General features: G+C 33.1%; 2 protein-coding genes across 3 annotated transcripts in view; one reads left to right on the top strand and one right to left on the bottom strand.

Annotated features, from left to right (window-relative positions):
- LOC106139518 (uncharacterized) overlaps nt 1-20,082 on the top strand; it is a 180,660-nt gene that overhangs the window by 152,778 nt on the left and 7,800 nt on the right. The gene's annotated exons all lie outside the window — the stretch shown is intronic.
- LOC106141665 (retinol dehydrogenase 12-like) lies at nt 18,434-19,832 on the bottom strand. Its single transcript, XM_060948184.1, has 2 exons — nt 19,562-19,832; nt 18,434-19,339 (listed from the first exon to the last, which is right to left on the bottom strand). The coding sequence occupies exons 1-2, from the start codon at nt 19,812-19,814 to the stop codon at nt 18,825-18,827; spliced, it is 768 nt and encodes a 255-aa protein (XP_060804167.1). The 5' UTR covers nt 19,815-19,832; the 3' UTR covers nt 18,434-18,824.

Here is a 20,082-nt window from a genome sequence, read left to right as displayed (position 1 = left end):
TTAAATTTATCATTTAGTCGTACAGAACGTGGCCTTTCAGCATTTTGAAGAATGTTTGCCTTGTCTACGTCGTAAGGGACGATAAAACCTATGTATGTTACTTTGTATGATATTAGAACTTTGTCAAACAGATTCAATTTTTACTCGTGTACGACGACCTAACGACTGATGTGTCATACATTAAATCGCATAAGCCGTCGGGAATATATGGACTTGTATGCGGAAAAACAAAATACCGTCATTTCCCGCTATTTCCTACCGCTAACAAAGAACATTCCAGTACGCCTATTAAGGATCTGGTAAATACATGCAATACTCATTATTTCTTTTACATATAATAACTTTTAATTATTGGCACCCAATACGAGTTTGCACCCTTTGGTGTCGCGTGTTTCGACACATATGAATAAATAAATAAATATATACGGGACAAATTATACAGATTGAGTCAGCCTCAAAGTAAGTTCGAAACTTGTGTTGCGAGATACTAACTTAACGAGACTATATTTTGTTATAAATACTTAGGTAGGTATATACTTAGAAAAAGTTCTTTTCGCATCATTCAATGAATAGCAAAAGAATTCGATTCATGTGATTGTTATGAATTTTGCATTGGTCATTCATCTGGCAGAGTAAACAAAGCTGTGAGTACTATAAACAATGGCTGTTCTCGTTTTATTTAAATATAATAACAATAGATTACTTCATGATGATCGGGGAATTGAGATATTTACTTTACAGGGCCATTAGTATAAAACACCTTTTACCTACTTGTTCAGACCATTAGACTGATTTGATTATCACTAGTGTGATCACTAGAAGAATTCCCAAAATTGCTAATGAAACGGACATTTGCATTAATTTTTGTCCTACTCTAGTTGGAATATAGAAACTTACATAGCAATCCTTTTCTGGGACGTCAAGTAACATGTTCCTAAGTACAGCGTTTCAAGTCCAAATTAGCGCCTTATTACTGACATGTAATGTTGGTGTCAATAACATAGTTATGGCTTGTTTCTCCATTATCATATTTTTATGGTCTTAGTTGTGCCCGCGAAATCTATCGCGTGGTGCCAATGCACCGCGTTAAGTCAATACTTAACGCGAATACTTTCAACTAGTTTAAAGATTTTAAATTAAACATTTATTTAAAATTAAGTATGTAAAAATTTGCATTTAAACAATTTTTTGAATGCAAATTTTTACATAAGCATAAGTATACGCGTATAAAGAGCTTTTCTTTACTCTGGCTTCCCCACCATAAAGGATTAAGACATATATTGAGTGTAATATAATATTTTTATATGGAAAGAGGTAGTCTCTGCCTATCCCTCCGGGAAAGAGGCGTGATTTTATGTATGTATGTATGTATAAAATATATGAGTAAGTGCAATATTCTCATACACGACCTTCACACTTCACTATTGTGTGCATAGTCTATCATAGAATGACTCAGAAAAAAGAACATAAAAACGGCAATTGAACGGATATCCGGACGAAGGATAGCGTTTAACTTTTAAGATTTGATAAAGATAAGAATAAGATTGAGTCAGATACGGAGGACGCACTGATACTTACTTGCCTACTTAAAATTTATTATTATTTTTGCGAGAAATTTAACTTAAATAAAGTTGATTAAACTTCAGAGGGCACTCGCGGAATTAAAGTGTCACGTAACAAAACCTATTTTTGCAATTTTCTTGTTGCAAAAAATCGGAATAATGTAAAACTATTCCGATTTCCATGTAATATTGCCTAATAAAAGATGGTATGTTTTTCAATTGAACGCCACATACATATATCCCTAAAACCTAATACCATGTAGTACTATTGCGTAATATAATTTAAAAAAACTATGCTCCACATGATGTGAATTGTAAATACACTCGATAACTGTCTCATAAATATACGTTTACAGTTTAATGAAACAGATGAATATTCAATGACTATGTGCACTTCAATCAATCATGATCGCACGGACGGCTTTTTGCGAGATATGAAAATTCAAGACTAAATTTTCTCTTGAGTTTTTTATCCATTTGAAGGACAAAACTTAGTGTGTGCTAGCTGGCGCCTGCTTCTCTGTCCGCGTTAATGGTAAAACCAATAAATTTTTCCTTACTCTCAGTTATACTTATCTATATATAGGCCTTAATCCCAGTTACTTATACTTATCCTTACCTCTCTGGAAAAGCGACCGGGATACGACCATGATGCTGGATTGAGTTAATCAATTTTTTTTTTTCAAACGACACAAACCTATCAAATTATAAACTTGTTATTCCTCTTTGTCGCCACAGACTATAGCAACTTGTCACTATGCCTAATTCTCTGTGTGAGTCTTGTGACTTTTGCCTCTGTCTCGTAAGGAAAAATATACCTATGTGATAATATCGTCCACTGCGTCATGGTCATCAGTCATCAGGTATCCTGACCTTGACTGGCCGTTCCGCTCCGAAGGTCACACGTATTTATTTTTTGTATGTTTAGTATGCACAAGTTTTATAATCGGCTTTTTGACAACAAAAACACCAAGATATAACCTAAGCCACCATTAAGCAAGCTTTTTTTGAATTAGCCTTGCTAAAACCGTTGATACTTGAAAACTTCTTGGATTGCTTTAGAGTAGATACGAAATAGGAGATAATTGAGTAAGTAAGTATTTATAGTAAGTAAGTTATTTAAGTTAATATCACGTCTTTATACGTTACTGGATAGATAGAGGGGCTGGTCCATCGCTCAAATAATCGCAAATTTACGAGTATGTCTCTCCCTTAACTGATTTACAATGTGCCGCGTGAAAAGTAGCAACTGGGACACACTTCATATTTTCTTCGCTACTAGACTAGCATTTAGGTAAAAAGAGAGTATGTTTAATAAAAGTGCCTTTTTTATAAGTAAGTATAACAAAATTTTGTTTACTTAGTTACTTTATACGCATTTTAATAAATTATATAATATTAATTATATCAAGAGAAATGCGTACTTGAAAATCTTCTTTTAGGCAGTGGGCAACTTGTCACTATTTGAATCTCAATTCCACCATTAAACCATACAGCTAAACGTAGCCTTTCAGTCTTTTCGAGTCTATTGGCTATGTCTACCCCGTACGGAATTTAGTTGTTTTATACGTATTTTAACAGCTAAATAAATTATTATTAGTTATATTGCCTTATCAAAACGTGTTGTTGGCACTAAACAGTTGTCACACTCAACCCGTTCCAGCATTGCCTAACAGAATCAACATTGCCTACTAATGGCTGCCAATTATCGCACTATCTACATTTCGACACCACCAGCAAATATGGGGAACAATAGATTTTTGACTAAGTACCTTCGTAACTGTAGAGCGCGTTGTTAATTTTAAAATATATATCTTTTTTTTTTTTAAGAGAGGATACTGATTGACAAATCCATGCTGCTATGCGTGCATTCTATAGATTTGAAATTTGACATGTTAATTCCTTATGTGGTCTACGTGTGCATTATGAAGAAGATTTTCCGAAATTCCCTTGGGAACGGAAATTAGCGGGCATACTAAAGTATTGTTACACATTCAATTTTTATATAGAATAGAATTTACTTTTTTAACTACACATGAATTTATTGAATCGTAGAAATCTTTTTAGTTGTCTACGTCTACTCATTTAAATTTAGTTAAAGTCCACAATTATACAATTATTTACTTAGTTTCACACTCTCTAGGTATATTAAGTATGTTACTCTACAGATTCGACAGGCAACTGGCATTTAGTTATGTACGGTATGCCCTTCTATTAGTATGAGTGTGATGAAACAAATACGCAATAAGGCAATAAGATTTATTTTAGAAGTCAAGTTATTTATTGACATCAAATATATGCATTAGTTCATTGATTAAAAAAAATCGATGACCTAATAAAAAAACATTATTCTTACACTATGCTATGATGATGGAAAATTTGAACCTAAGTTAAATAAACTTGAACCAAAACAGTTTATCGCATATCAATGAATCAACTCAATCAATTTTATGATCAACGTCATCTACTCTTACATTCAAATCTTATCATAGACAAGAAAATAGATTCATGTTCATATCTGGTTATCAAAGATCAGCTACAAATGTGAATAAAAGGCGTGAATAAATATAAGTACTTGTATTACAGTTTTCAATACAAGTACTTAAGTATTATTTAAACATCTGATTGACCATTACATAACGTTTCTCGCTCTTCTGATAAAAAAAACTATATAATAGCACCACAAATGTTTATCATAACTACATTGCGTCGTTTCTGTTCACGTGCAACTAGCTACATTATAGTTTCATTAAAACTTCACCAAGTTTCCTGCAAAGGCTACATTACTGGTTTCCCTCTACATAACTCATACATAATGCAGTAGTGATTATCAAATATCTTCAGCATAAATCACTCATTTACGACCGTATTAATTGAAGGATGCTCGTTTAGGACTTGCACCCACTACACTTAATGTTATCGTACATATATCTAAATATTAATGGTAAAGACAACATATTGAATTTGTAAGAAAATGTAAAATCGCGAATTTATCTTTCTCTTATCTGTCAATCTGCCGCGGTAAAAGTTGCAACTGGGACATACTTTATGTATATTTTAATACTTTATAAAATTTCAAAGTCACCCAAATCAGTTATGCCGCAACATGCCGTAATTAAGCGCGACAAAAATATTTTACTTAAACGGCAATAACTCATACAGTGGTTTAATTTGAACAGCTAAAAATTTGAGGAATGTAATTACCGCAAATTACGTGTGGATACAGTTCATAAATTACTTCCACAGTGTAGAGTTACGTTTTATTGTGAAACACGTTTGCATAAGCGTACCAAAAGAGAATTCCGTACAAGTAAGGATTTACATATGAGTTGAAGTGCAAATGAATGAAAAAAATGTTCATATTTGAAAATAATACTAGCTGCCCAAAATCTGTTTAGTTGTTTTAAAACGAGGCACGGCTGAGGGCTGAATAGAAACAAAAAAAAATACGCTAATACAAGTAAAAACACAGACCTAAGCAGGGTAGCGCAATGGGTTACGTAGAAAATTAACTATCTTCTATTCCAAACACATCCTTAACACTATTTTTAAGCTGAAGCAATTGAGAAAACTTTTGCTAACCTTCGCAGATAGAGCTACGACGCAAAGCCCACAGCAATGTCATTTGAATTGAGAAGCGTAAAAATTACTGGTTGTAAACAAGAAGAAACTAAATTTATCATAAACATACAAGAATAAACTATATTTATTTGTTGTATCAATAATAAGTAAACCTTTTTATTGATCAAACAAATCAGCCTTCTTATTTTAAAGTTGTCTTGGTCGACACGCGCTTTCTTACAAAAGGAAAGATAACATGATCCTAACCGACAACATAAATTAATTAACTCATTAAGCAAAGGTTTCGATTTCGATATCAGGCCGGATAATAACGCTATTTCCTTCGCATATGAATTTATTACGGCCTTCTGTATAAGGTACGGTGCAGACAACCTTATATCAGTGCTGAATAGTAAATTTTCGACATAACTTTCCGTTATATATTCAAAAGACCTACTTAGTCACTACAATTAATAGATCACATTGTATCAGTGAAAAACCGAATGGAAAATCTATTTGGTGTAGGCTTTTAGTTTCGTACCAACAGGCATTTTTAGTAATAATACCATAAAGGTGATAATTTAACCTATATTTAAGGAACTGTACAAAAATAAAATATGACGGAAAACCATCCCAACGTTTCTATATTTGCCTGAAGTGAAGAACGCTAGGGTTCATTTATGACTAAGTCTATATAAATGATTGACTGCAATCTTAGAAATCGGGATTATTTTTCAAAGTGCACACATTTGAAACATGAACATAATATGGTTCGCCGAAAAAATGAAACCCGTACGATTTGCGATAAACGACAATGTGCTCGAGCGCAGCCGCTGAGCTGTTTGACAAATGTGAATGAATGAATATCAGTACTATAATTCGCTAATTAAGTATTCTTACTACAATACTACACACACAATTGCCTTCATTGCCTTCGATAATAATAAACTACTTATTTGTTTGTAAACATCAGCAAAACCTGACCCACTTTACACCAGTATTCGAACTTAGTACGATAAGCAATTCTGTAACTTACTTCATTGTAATATGTTCTAAATTCGTTCGTATCTAAGTAATTGTTTGTGCATATTTTATTTACAACCTGAATGACATTTATTGGATACTATCTTATGTAATAAGCCCCCGGCTCATTACCAAGGTAAAGAACTTGTTCTTCTGAATGGTGATAGTAGCAAGGGGCAAGGCAATCAATATCGTACAAGTTAAACGCCCACTTTTATGAAAATTTTAAAAAGTTATTTGCCAGTACTTATTTATGTGAGGTTGGTAATTATTCTAAGGCCGAATGTAACAGAAACGAGTAAGGCAGTTACTTATTGCTAAATACCTTCATATATTTTTAATATTGAATCGGCTTTGTTATATCTATTACTTTCAACTTTATTATATATATAATATTTAATAAAACAAGCAGTTTAGTTGTCGGGACCTAGAAGTAAAACCGAGTCATAAAGAACTTATTGTTTAACGAAATTCGGGGTATTCGAAAGATGCCACATGGGTAGTTTTCTTTAAATCTTCTTGTGGGCAATACGTTGGACAATTAGGACAAGACATGAGACATCGTCCGTACTGGAACCACAGACACACATGTTAGAAAAGCTGACAGACTGATTCTCCTGGCTTATCTGACACCAGATAGTATCCTATTAAGGACTTCCAAATTGGCCATAGAAAATTATCGGCAAGCAAAAGGTGATCTAACAAATCAACGATTCCAAGAAAACCTTTTCGTTCTTTTTCTATGTAAAATTCTACATAATAATTTGTATATTATCTATGATCACGCCTACATTTCTACGTCTAGTCTGACTCTAGCATACCTAGGACTTAGAAAAATACCTATAGGATTAAATTATTCCGTTTTATATGGAAGAGTACCTACTTACTTATTTATTATATAGATTTATTTTCAACGAATTTTGCAATAAAATCATCGTTATCAACCTTTCCTTAGCTAAGAATAGGCTCAAACCAACGACGAGTCAACGACAGCGGTTGACCAACAGGTAGGCACTTTCACCGGTTATGACATAGACCTGTTACGTCCTTAAAGTTAATGAAAAACATGTTTTTGTGGAAAAATATGAGATTGCTTTCTTTGTCGTGGGTGGAAAAAATTACATTCGAACCCAGTATTTCTTATGAACGAATCATATGAACGAATATGCAGTCCTTCGTTATATGTAAGTGAAATTATATTCATTTTATCCTATTATGAATGTTTACATACCCAAAAATATAAATTTATCAGTTAAGTATTAATAATGAATTAACAAATTATGTTAGGTACCTTAGGACTATGTAATATTATGTCCCATTAACCATTTTTTTATTTATTAGTATATTTTTATCACAGGTAAATTTGACCAAGTATTATACCAAAACTTTATCCGACAATCCATGGATGTCGTTGGGATTATTTTAATATCCCACGAAATCAATTGGCATGCAAGTCACAGGTAAGTATGGCGCGCAAAGCGGTGGTTACCGATACCATCCAATTACAGTCACTTTGGGTTTCGAAACGTAACTTACATTCCAAGATTAATGTACTGTGGTTTTGTAATGTACTTGTAACTCCTTGATGTATTTGGTAAATATTTTATGTCTGAATATGAGGTGCCGAGTTCGATCACCGGATAGGTCATAATGGGAAATGAACATTTTGTAAATTTGACCTTCAAATCAAAAATATGCGCAATATTTGTAAAATTTCTATATTTATAGCAAATTTGTCTAGTCCCATTCTTTGCGGAATTGATTGTTTTACCAAATGTGTCAGATTTTGGCTGAGACTTTTTAGGCTCGTTGTTCGTGCTTTCGTACTTAAAATTTTACAGAATAGTTGATTACATATACCAAACAATGTTTTAAAGGAAACAAAAAAAGATATCCAGCGGGCATTATCTTCATGTTAAACTCGTAATAGTTTACCATCATGCAGGCACTTTATGCGGGTTGTGTCTTGAAATCATTATTTTGTCTCAATGACGCATACTTATACTAATTATTGTACTCGTAATGACAAAAGAGAATCAAGACACAAATTGCAGGTACTCTACATAGTTAAGTAGGTAATGTTATTTTGATTGCACCACATATTTTAAAACTAACATGTATCTACAGATGAACTTAGAAATAACAAAAGCAATAAGAAATAAATAAGTCGAATAATCGCATGAGTATGATGTTCAATAGTTTTTAAGTTTATCCCACACTTTCAAAAGCTAATACACAAACTAAGACATATCATTTTCACATTGACAAATGAAATATCTCAAAATGTTCACTATTTAATAAACTAGACTTTGCCTTGCACGTTTCATTTCAAAGAAATGCGTTTTATCTTATTTAATCCAGACATACATGATTCAGTTGTCAGATATTTTCTTTTACATAATTTCAATCATTCTAAAGCCAGTCTTTTTCCCTCACATTGTCGCTTTTCACAATGCACAATAACCATGAAATCTCCAGTCAATGGCCCCAGAAACCTCTAAATTTGAACTAGCCATTGTTTCGCATGCCCAACTACTAGTGTTGTGGTGCAAGGGGCGACCTTCGTGTTTACAAGTCCAACAGCACTATTATTAGATGCTGTTAGATTTGCTGATGATGAGATACCGGTAGTCATATGTGTAGATTTCATAGAAATCGACTTCATTTATAAATATAGTATAGTTTAATATAATGTTTTCATATTTGGACTTGTTAACAAAAAAAAAATACTACGTTTGCCTAAAATTGGTTGAAGCTTTTTCAAGCTATTTCAAGAGTATGAAATCAGACTGGAATCGATAAAATAACTATAGTTATCATAAAAAGATTCGTTAGACAATATTCACGTTCACGACGCCCAATGAGCCATGCAAAATGGAAGTATTACAACATTGCGTTTGTTTGTGTTACACCATCCAATCTGTTATGCCCCATAATAGTGAGTATTGTTGTGATATCGCAAAATGTCAAAAAGTTATCGAATTAGAAATCGGTTGTAATATAAATTAAAAAAAAAAACTATGGTGTTTTTATTATAAATCCATACGCAGGGAGTCGCGGTTCTTTTTTTAAATTATAAGGTCATATTTAAACTAAGAATGTAATTTATTAACTGTTCGCCAAATTACCGAATTTCACGTGTAATTACAGTAATTTTCTTCTCCGTTCTGATATTTTTCAATTGACATTTTTGTTAAGTATATATACTTAATGCATTTTTTAGCAAATCTCTTAAAAACTGCATATTAAGTGAAGACCACAGGCAATTAAGGTTAGGTCAGTCAGTCAGCAACCGCTGGTAAAGATTTTGACCCCACAAACATGTAGTTAACACGAATTGAGGCAATAAGAACATCGTGCAATGCATCGTTATAATTTTTAAGAGTTTTGTAATGCAATCGCTAATATCTTAAATTGAAACGAACAGTAGCCCTTTTTCGTAGGGCAAGACGAAATCTTTGATGGTACTATGAAGTAACATCAATTTGAATAGCACATTTAAAACTGTTTAACTTTTACCAGTCAGCAACAAGTCATAGTCCTACTGTAAAAGTTGTCTACATTTTGAAGGAACAAGTGACAAATAATTATAGCTAGGTACGGAATTTTGTGGATATCTATTCTTATCGTTTTCATAAGCCATGTCGCACTTGAATTTTGCCCAAGGCTTATGTAGGAAATTCCTGAAATAAATTATGCTAACCCTTGAATTTGCATAAATTTTATCGAAATCAATCTTCTAACAAACAAAAATACAAGTTCTTTTCCTTGAAAATTTATATGGCGAAAAATACCTTTAGCACTTTGTTCATTTTTCAAACTAACATTATCCTAATATTCTACTACCGTCTACTATCATAGACTACATGTACTGGCAAGTAGTACTTAGTAAGTAACGAGCGATAAAAACTTGCAGTATCTACACCAAATAAGTCTACGATTGTCAGTCCGTATGTGTGTCAATGTTCGGAATGTGGGAGCGGCCGACTAACGACCAACTAAGTGTTTGCTCACGAGACACGACCGCCACACATTCGGTGTTTAAATGCACGCAACTTACCTACTCCGAGTCAAAAGGTTGTATCTGAGAATTCATTTTTTTTCTATTTTTTGTGACAGTTTTTTTTTAATTCTCCCGTAACCGTAATGTGGAATTAACTTTGTTTCACATTCAAATCATTTATTTTGAAATTTGGACAGAAACAATAAGATTTTCTTAAAAAAAGGCATGATTCAAACCACCTAGTTCTGTGTTCTTAGGCGTACAAATCAAATGTGAACTAAACAAAAGTGGAATTCTTAGCTAATATGGGTACACAAATATTGTAACAGTAATTTGGTAACATAAAATCATCTTGTCTTTGTTTTGTCACAAATAAGCGAATAAATTTTAAATATACCTAAACCAGTTTTTACACTGAGAGTCAATAATATTCAGTACTCATACCTACGTTTTGAAAGGTGTAACACATTGTAGTAAAACATGATGTTAGTACAAAATTCACTGAGAAAGCAATAAAACATAAGAATTAAATTTATACTTACCCTGTTTTATCTTTCGTCTTGACAGCAGACTACTATCTGTAACCATTTGAAATAATATAATACCGAAGTATATTTTAGATGTATTTTTACAACATTTACAATGATTACAGTCACGTTTGTCGGTTTTTAGCGCATCGGGATTAAAATTAGCGTTATTTGAAATAATGATATTGTAATTTGTATCTCAAAATTACTTACAAACCTAAGTGAACGCAACATACGTCTCATGCTTTGAGGTTATACCTAATTAATGCTCCCAAAATTTTAATGTTTTCATGAAGTCGCGAACCTGCAAAATTGGCAAAAACTATTATAGAACCCTTACCACACAAAAATATCAAATTTATATTCAAACATTTATGCGTCTTTGTTACATTTAATGCTGACTTAACCGATATTGAAGAGACTTAATAACCATAGCCTGAATTTGGAAGAAGAAAAATTATCAATGCTTCTAAATAAATTAAGCTCCTTGCGAGCAATCACATTTTAGTAAAAACAAAAATGATAATCAGTTATGTTTTATTTTAAGACATTGTAGGATGTTTACGCCCAAGTAACAACTGTTGGTACTCGTGGGCGCCAAATAATAGAATTCCTCTCACGTGCCTTGAGGATGAGCTTGACTGGAGATGAAATGAATGGATTGAACATACGACTATACCAAGGACTTTGTATACCATTCATACGTTATTACGTTCCAGTTGGTTACGTTTCAAATAGCAAAATGATTAAGTTCAAGGATCGGCTTCTATAGATTAAAAGTTTTAATGTAATATTTAAGAAAAAAGATTATTTCAACATATTTTAATTTGTCCCGTACCTATATATTTATTTATTATTATTATTCTATAAGTGGTCATAAAACCAACTGGGTAAACTTTGCTCAGTTGGACTGTTGAGTTCTTGATTTAACAATTTTTTATCATATGCCAGTCATGAAAATCTACCTATTTTCCAAAGAAACTCATATTTAATGAAACTCAATAATTAGTGCAAGTGCACTCGATAATAGCCGCGCCCAATGAACACTAATCGCCAACATAACACGCGCTTTCCACTCATCATAACTTGTCTTCTGATCTATAATTCCACTCGATTCCATTCTATATAATTATTCAGCTGACCGCACTTAAGTCTGTTATCATATACTGTTTTACCCCATTTAAAGGCGATAAGTAAATCAGCATTGTTTGATCAGTAATCAACTGCTGATACATATTCATGACCTTAATTACCTAACTAATAGGTTATTACTTTCACGTAGGAAAATATTTACTTACATAATCGTCGTTAATTAATTCATATAATCACGTTTATATCCCTTGCGCGGTAGACAGAGCCAGCAGTCCTGAAGAGACTAATAGGCCACGTTCAGCTGTAAGGCTTAATAATAGAATTGAGATTCAAATAACAGGTTGCCAGCTCTAAAAAAAAAAGAATCCCAAGTTTATCCCTTAGTCGCCTTAGATTTTAGAGTCATAAAGGTAAATAAAGGTGTCATCCTAGCTCAGTCTGTATGATTGATTATATATACCAAAAATCACAATATGCCGACAATTGGTTTATTATAGGTATTACAATTTTGCATAATATCGTGCTTCAAATAAAAAATAGTACTAATAAAGTAGCAAGTACTAAAAATAGAGTATTTCAGTCAGTCAACAGTCTTGTAAAGGCTGAAAGGCCACGTTCAGCTGTTGGGCTTAAGAATTTTCGTTTATCATCAGTCTTTATCCGAAGCGAGTCCTCTATCTATTTATAAGTTATACTAGTCTACGCGAAATCGATTCTGTAATATTTAGTATGTAGGTACTTATAGTCCTACATACGCTATTCTTCAGTATCCTCGTCCACCCACGTGGAGGGCGCTTACCCCAAGGTCAATGAACCGCACTCTCTACACGAGGAAGGATGGCGTTTCGCCACGGTGACGCGCACCGATGTCTCTTTACTATCAGATATCATTATTTTATTTGTAGAAAACGGAACGCACGCTGCGTTTTTTATTTCTCTAATGATCTGGTTCGATATCAGAGAGACAAATCATAAAGCAGACCAAACAATAAAATAAAATTGGAGAATGTGTAGGTACCTACTTACGCCTAGCTGTGTACCCTGGATGTGATTGGCCAAGATTACTGATTTTAATAGCTATCAAGTACCTTTCATCGTTTTAATTATTGTTCGTTATTTTAGCTTTTATTTTCTTAAATTGCCTCCATGTTGCCTCTTATGAAGTTCACGGAGAAATTTTGAGTCAAGTAGTTTTACTGCGCACCGTCAGTTCGAGTTCAATCATGCATCATTATCATATCATTCTATTTAATGAGTTACTATTATATTTTATTTGTGTAGGTATCACATATAACTTTCCCACCAAATACGGTCGCCAAACTGTTAGGAGAAAGCATCGTTACATCACCTTTTGTTATTAGTGGTCGAAATTAATATCTATATCTTAGTTTTAATACGGGTGGGGATGCGTCTACGATGAAGGAAAACTTCGTAAACAAACCTGCAATTCAACTGGATGTGGTAATGGAGGTCAGATTGGAGTCGCTTCGTGTAAAAGACCTGAAATATCCAATTCAGATTCCATTTGCAAAACGAGATTGGTAACTACATTTTTCTCATAATATGGAAAGCGTAACGTTATAAAATCCTTCTTAGCAGACCAGTATATCATATCATTGTTTATACTCGTTATTATTATATTATAATTACAGATGGTACACAATACCTTACAATGTCGTAGTTTATAGCTATGTCGTAATACGCTGCTATTGTAGTTGTTAGGCTGATAGGTGCGCCTGCGCAAGTGAAAGTCAAGAAAGTGAAGGACCCAAAAAATTTCTACTGTATATTTATTGCCATTTTCTATCTGAATTCAAAGGTATTTTTTAACTATAAGTGGTGATTAAGTATGCTCATGACATGGTTTCAATCAAAACAGAGTATGATTATATCGAAATAAGAATATGTCGATATATTTTAAGAAAAACAAAAATAGAATAGTTCTTATGACATTTTAAAAGAATAAAATCGGTGTGTAGACATACATATTAATATTTTGGATAGAATTATCAATTAGCATACGAATATTGCTGCTTGATGACATATTCATAACTTTGAACTATTTTAACTAGATTAATGGATTTTAAACATTCCTATGGCAAGAGCAAAACGACAAAGAAGAAAATATTTATATGTCTTTCATATTCCATATAATTTTAATGGAATTTAAAGACATAGAAATCTCTTCTTCTTTTCAGGACATTGGTAATGAAGAAGGACCTCCAAAATCATTAAATCCGATATTGTAACACTTTCCAACAAACATGCTTGTACACGAACAATTAAATAATCAATAATCCACACCAAACACACATTCTGAAAAAATATTACAGCGCAAACAACATGACGTTCGGGTTACCGCAAAAAATTCTCGTTTCAAACTTTATAATTTCCCATTAACAAAACAAGGGTTGTAATTATAATTGAAGTAATTGTAATGTAACACGAAACACAATTTGTGCCCCCGGCCACGGTCAGTTACCGCTCAGCGTTGGTTCACACATTGGGTAATTGAATAATTACCGCCCACTCGCCGCATATTCTGATTCAATAAAATGCTGCATTAATAAAGATAAATAGAGAAATATTTTATTTGTTCAATAACACACTAATTACATCGCCTATATACTGTAGATACAACAAAAACGTACAATGTACCTTTAAGTATATGTAAATCTAATCTGTAAAATTGTAAAGTTTAAAGATTATCTAAGCGTTAATAATTATTTTAGAAATATTTATTTCGGTTTGCTATGATTAACTTATCATACTTCATATAAAATTGATGGCGAAAATATTTATCTAACGTCAAATGTAGCAATAAAAAATAATAAACTTTTGATTAATGCCACGAAATCACGAAAAAGCACCATATTACCTACCCTACCTACCTATGAGTCAGCGGATGCGTTCGTTCTTTTTTTAACTTATTTACCAAAAGTGAAACTGCCAATCTAAACAAACGACGCGAGGGTTACGCGCGAGATGCGCAGGCGCAAAGCAATGCAATTTATATGTTAGGTAATTGTTTTAGAACGGCGAGGCGATCGCACGTAGATATGAAACGGCTAGCGGCTAGTTATAAAACACTTTCAATTTTATTACGTTACAAGGCAACACGAAAGCCTGAGTAATATTTTCAGGAATTATTTATGTAACTACTAGCATTCGCCCGCGGCTCCGCCCGCATGTTCGGTGCCCTATGTCCTATGTATGAAAAATTTCCTGAAGATTGGTTCAGAAGTTTAGCTGTAGAAAAGTAACCAACAAAAAAGCTTACTTTTGCATTTATAATATAAGTCTATCCGTAGAATAAAAAGAAAACCAAAAATTGCTGTTGCGGTTAAAAGACCGTATTGACCGTAGAGTCTAGTGGGATAGTCAGTGACATGGAAAATAATAGAAAATAAACATATTTTACCGATCCTGAACTGAACAATAAAAAATCAACCAAGTGCTTGTCGGACGGACAGACGGACATGGCGAAACTTAATGGTTCTATGTTTCTGTCATTTGACTACGGAGTACTTAAAACTAGGGGAATACAGAAGCGGATAGGTACGTGGCTTTTGGAGAAAAAAATTCTATAAAATATATTGTAAGTTAGGACAGTTGTAATAAATTTTGTACAGAACATTTATTCTTTAAAAAAATATTTTTCTTTAACAATACAGTTTTAAGTATTTAGGTAGGTACTATTATTTAGTCATTAACGAATGTGAAGAAACATTACCAAATAACCAATACAAAGAGATTTCCTACAAAAGGCAATGTACGCTACTTCACGCCTTTTGTAAGTAGTAACTTACACAATGCTCATTTTTATTTTCGCGGTATTAGAAAGATTCGTTCCAGAATAAGGTACTATTACATCACAAATATGTAACAAAATCATAAGATGCGGGTTTCAAAGTTACAGGTAGTCCTCTGCAATAACTTTTTTCTCTAGTCCCTTTGCCATTTTATATATTTTCTTCAGAGCCCCGCTTTCCGTCATATTTATTTCTTCTTCGTGAAGTCCTTGAAAGTTTGAGTATTTTGACACGAATCGACATCAAGATATTACTTACATTTTTGATGATTAGAGATTGTTATTTTATATTTTTCATTGTTTTTCCGATTTGAGTTTTTTTTTTTACAGAACAGACTTAAAATCACGCCTCTTCCTCAACAATTCCTTTGTTGACAAAAGGTTAAAAACTAAAAAAATATCTACAATTTCCTAAACACACACACTCGGACAAACAAAAGTTTATGCTACGTTTGGTTTTGAGTTCTCATAAACCACGCAAAGAGTTAGGTCCCTTAATACAAGGTTTATCACAATCTATATCGATTTATCTTTAATAAGAAATGTATGAATGAAGATCATAGCGAAGCATTACAATACAATAGTAAACAGTGATTGTCTAGTATACTCGTAAATGACAAAGCACCGCATTCCGGCATTGAGGCAGACTCAGACAATCGTCGCGTGACTGCGCCAGCGCAAACAATACCAAATAGTGTAATAATTATTTTCTCGTCACAATGTTTGCGATTTGAATTTTATGTCCAGAAATGAAGGAAAGAGTAATCAAGCAAATATTAAGTTTTAGGTAGTAAAGAACAATAATTAAGCCATTGGACTGTTTAAAACATCGAAATTAGAATTCATTCATTGTTCTCAGAATTCTATAAATCTAAATCAACATGTTACATATTTTTGAAATAGATTTTCAAATAAATTTAACCGTAACAGTACATTCATCAGTCAATCAATCATACTCAATAATAATCTCATACATATAAATAGTGACATCTATCTTAGCCCATCTCATAAATCGTAATCCATCCTGCAATATGACACTCACAAAAAATTTACGCTATATTACTTGGTCCTGGAGTGAATGGCACATAATGTGCCCGATTTGACAGAGTGTGTGTATGTTTAGTCGGCGGATTTCCGTCAAGCCCACTGATTACTAATGCCTGCTAAAATAATCCAGCCAACGGACTGCCAGAGTCCACACATGTCACTGAAGTTATTGCAAAACGGATAAAAGGCAATGAGCTAATTTTAGTGTGGCGCAACCATTGTGCAGCAGATACAGCTGAATCTAGTAATGTGCAGGATTTCATACATACATATATACATAAATCACGACTCTTTCTCGGAGGGGTAGGCAGAGACCAAATATCTTTCCACTTGCCACGATCCCTGCTTGGGTACTTCTTTCGCTTCATCCACATTCATAACTGTATTCATGCAAGCTCGTCGGTTTCGGCTGCTCTTGACCAGACCTTTTGCTAGACTTACAATAAAATAATTTCAAAAAAATTATATATTTATAGAATAGCATTTTCCCATCATTATTAACGTATACCTAATTGCATTCTCAAATTAATTAAATAGAGTTCGTTTATAAATCATTTAGTGATAAATACGTGCTTCCAAATTTGCCTCTTTCGATATTAACAATACGATATTAAAACGTCCTATTCTACCGTGAACAAAAAAGTAAATCAACTCTTTCATTTCATCAATCGTTTTTGATTTCTAAAGTAAGTCTGTTGTTAATTGTTTATTATATGAATTACTAATTTAAATATTTTTACCATTTTTTTCCCTTAGCAACATTATCACAAATTCAATAATTAGCCAACTTTAACGTTAGGCCATGTGAGTGCTAGCTAAACTCTTGTCTTCAATTAATTATAGATTTTAGAACTTGGCAACATAAGAGGCCTGTTATAAACTGCACATCCTTTTCGTCTTGTTATACTGCAATCTCAACTTTATTCCTTCAATATAGAGTAGTCTTTAAGTTAAATATAATGAAGTCTTGTGAAGAACAGTTTTACGAGCGGTCTAAACTGGGATAAAATGCAGTACCGATAATATGTGGTCTGTTTTATCCCAAACTAGTATTTACCAACATTCACTTGCAATATAATTTTATGTACCAATCCAGCAAGATTGCTATTAAATTTATACTACCCATTTAAAAATAATAAGTCCTTTTTTATAAAATTAAGTGGATACCTGGATAATCTGGTCACCGTAGAGCTTGAAGGCTATTTGTTGTTATCTTTGTTTAAGTTCTTAGTATGTAAGTATTCCGTTTTTGGTTAAGTACCGGCAATTTGGTATCCACCACTCACATACATATATCGAATCTGTGTCACCAGGAGATATCAATATTGCCCGATAAAAAGTTCGATAATAACATCTTGAAACACGTTCTGGCGTACGGCCGTGATCTTCATACACAAAAACAATGTCACTCCCACGTTTTTGTTCGTCTATACGTTGGATCACAACACGTAATGAGATTAAGTGATGATTGCTGGGAAGATAGTTGAATACTTACTTTTTTGTTCGAATCAAACTTGTGTAACGATAATGGCTGATAACGTGATAAGACTAGTAGTTTTATACTTAATACTTTGATACTTTGATGATATTCGAGTTTTGATCAGAGTTTTGAAATTTTAAGAAAAATCAAGGAAAACTAATTGGTTTTTTTTTCATAAGTAGGTAAGATTGGAAAAGTGGCGTATAAAGACCTTATTCTTTAAGATATTTACTTACAAAGAAAGATTTTCAATGACACATTTTTTAACACAGAAGAAAATCGAAGTCACAATACATTAGGGACAACAGAAAATCATTATTACCTGTTTCTATGTAACTAAAACACTTTTCTAACCGAGCTCTACTAATATATTGTTACATTCATTGCTAACATTGCAAACTGTAATAGTCGTAATCGGTTGTTGGAGAGAAGGACTTTCCTCGTAATGACTTCGATTGCCGCAGTGAAATCTCACCACATCCGCGCTAAAACTATTGTTTTTTTAATAGGGTTGTGATTGTAAGTGTAAGCTTATTTAAAAATGTACTAGTACCTACTATGTACACATGAAATAACTTAATTAAGTGAACATTTAAAATAATTTGTTGTTCAAAGCTTCATCCTTCCTCGGGTACTGCCTATACAAATTTTAACTGTGAGTTGGTAGCAATGGCAACAGGAACTTTAAAAATACACGATAAAGTTTATTTGTTCTTTATTAATATTTAGATAAAATATTCTTTCCCTTGTAATTATTTTCAAACTTTATTACATCCATGGTTTTATCCCACAACATTTCAGTAGTTTTATCGTCATGGTACCATGGTAATTTAGATTTCCTTGTAATTTTGCAGTTAAAAAAGTACTGCCCATTTTGTTTACGAGTGCTCTCACACACAGCAATATGTATCGCGGTTTGAGAACCCTCAAAGGCGTCTTTTAAGAATATAGCTATAAATAACATCAAAATTGGTCCAATAATTGTGTTTGTGCAGTCTTTGTGTAGTCGTGTGCTGGCGATCCCGGGATCTGCGGCATTCACAATTACTCTTGATGTCATCAACCTCTTAGCTAATTCATACGTGAATAAAATAATGCACAGTTTACTGTTAGCGTAGTGTGACAGAGCTACACCAGTCTTCTTCCAACCGTCATAGTTGATTTTTCCTACAAGATGTGTGAAGGACGCGGTGTTGACAATCCTACTGGGTTCGTCAGTCTCACCAGATTGTTCTAGAAGTGGTAGAAGGAGAAGAGTTAGCAAAACTGTGCCGAAATAGTTGATTTGCATAACTGAATTGAATTCATCATTTGTTCTCGAATTTCCTACAGCCACACCCGCGTTGTTGACTAGTATATGTAACTTAGGTTCCTGTTCAATTATTCTTGTTGCGAATTTCCTCACAGAAGCAAATGAAGATAAATCCAAATATTGGAATTGTACATTTTGGTTACCAGAATATTGGATGATCAGTTCTTGAGCGGCGTTACCCTCGTCTTCAAAGGGGCAGGCGACGATGACTCTGGCCCCTCTAAGGGCGAAGTCTTTGGCTATTTCCAACCCCATACCTGAAGTCCCTCCTGTAACAATAGTGGTCTTCCCGTCAAGTCTTCTTTTCGATTTACAAATCACATTTGTGTTTTTCTGATACACTCCGATTAACAATATAATAACAATTAAACAATACACAATAAGCAACACTGTCATTATGTCTTTCCTTCCTAAATTATTCTGATTGCATCTGTAAAATTGATGTCAATTTATATATTAGGTATAAGATACTGCAGTTACAAACTAATTTTTTTCACCTGACTTTGTTACAAGTTACGAATTTACAATATTTCAATTTTTTTTCCCGGGCATTCAAGATTTTGTCCGCGACTTTACAAAAGTACTTATTATGAATCTCTCTTTTATTTTTACAATGCTGGTGTAAAATGATTGTAAGGCCAAATGTATTGCGTCCAATGTTTAA

Source organism: Amyelois transitella, chromosome 15, assembly GCF_032362555.1.
Source record: "Amyelois transitella isolate CPQ chromosome 15, ilAmyTran1.1, whole genome shotgun sequence".
NCBI classification, from domain to species: Eukaryota; Metazoa; Arthropoda; class Insecta; order Lepidoptera; family Pyralidae; genus Amyelois; species Amyelois transitella.
The sequence above is the reverse complement of the archived record's forward strand: the minus strand, read 5'-3'. Positions and strand labels throughout refer to the sequence as shown.

Excerpts from the sequence above, each read along its gene's own strand:
- LOC106141665 (XM_060948184.1), bottom strand. The coding sequence starts at position 19,814 with ATGACAGTGTTGCTTATTGTGTATTGTTTAATTGTTATTATATTGTTA. Across the intron at positions 19,340-19,561 it reads ACTGATCATCCAATATTCTG|AACAATCTGGTGAGACTGAC; the intron begins GTAACCAAAATG and ends TACCACTTCTAG.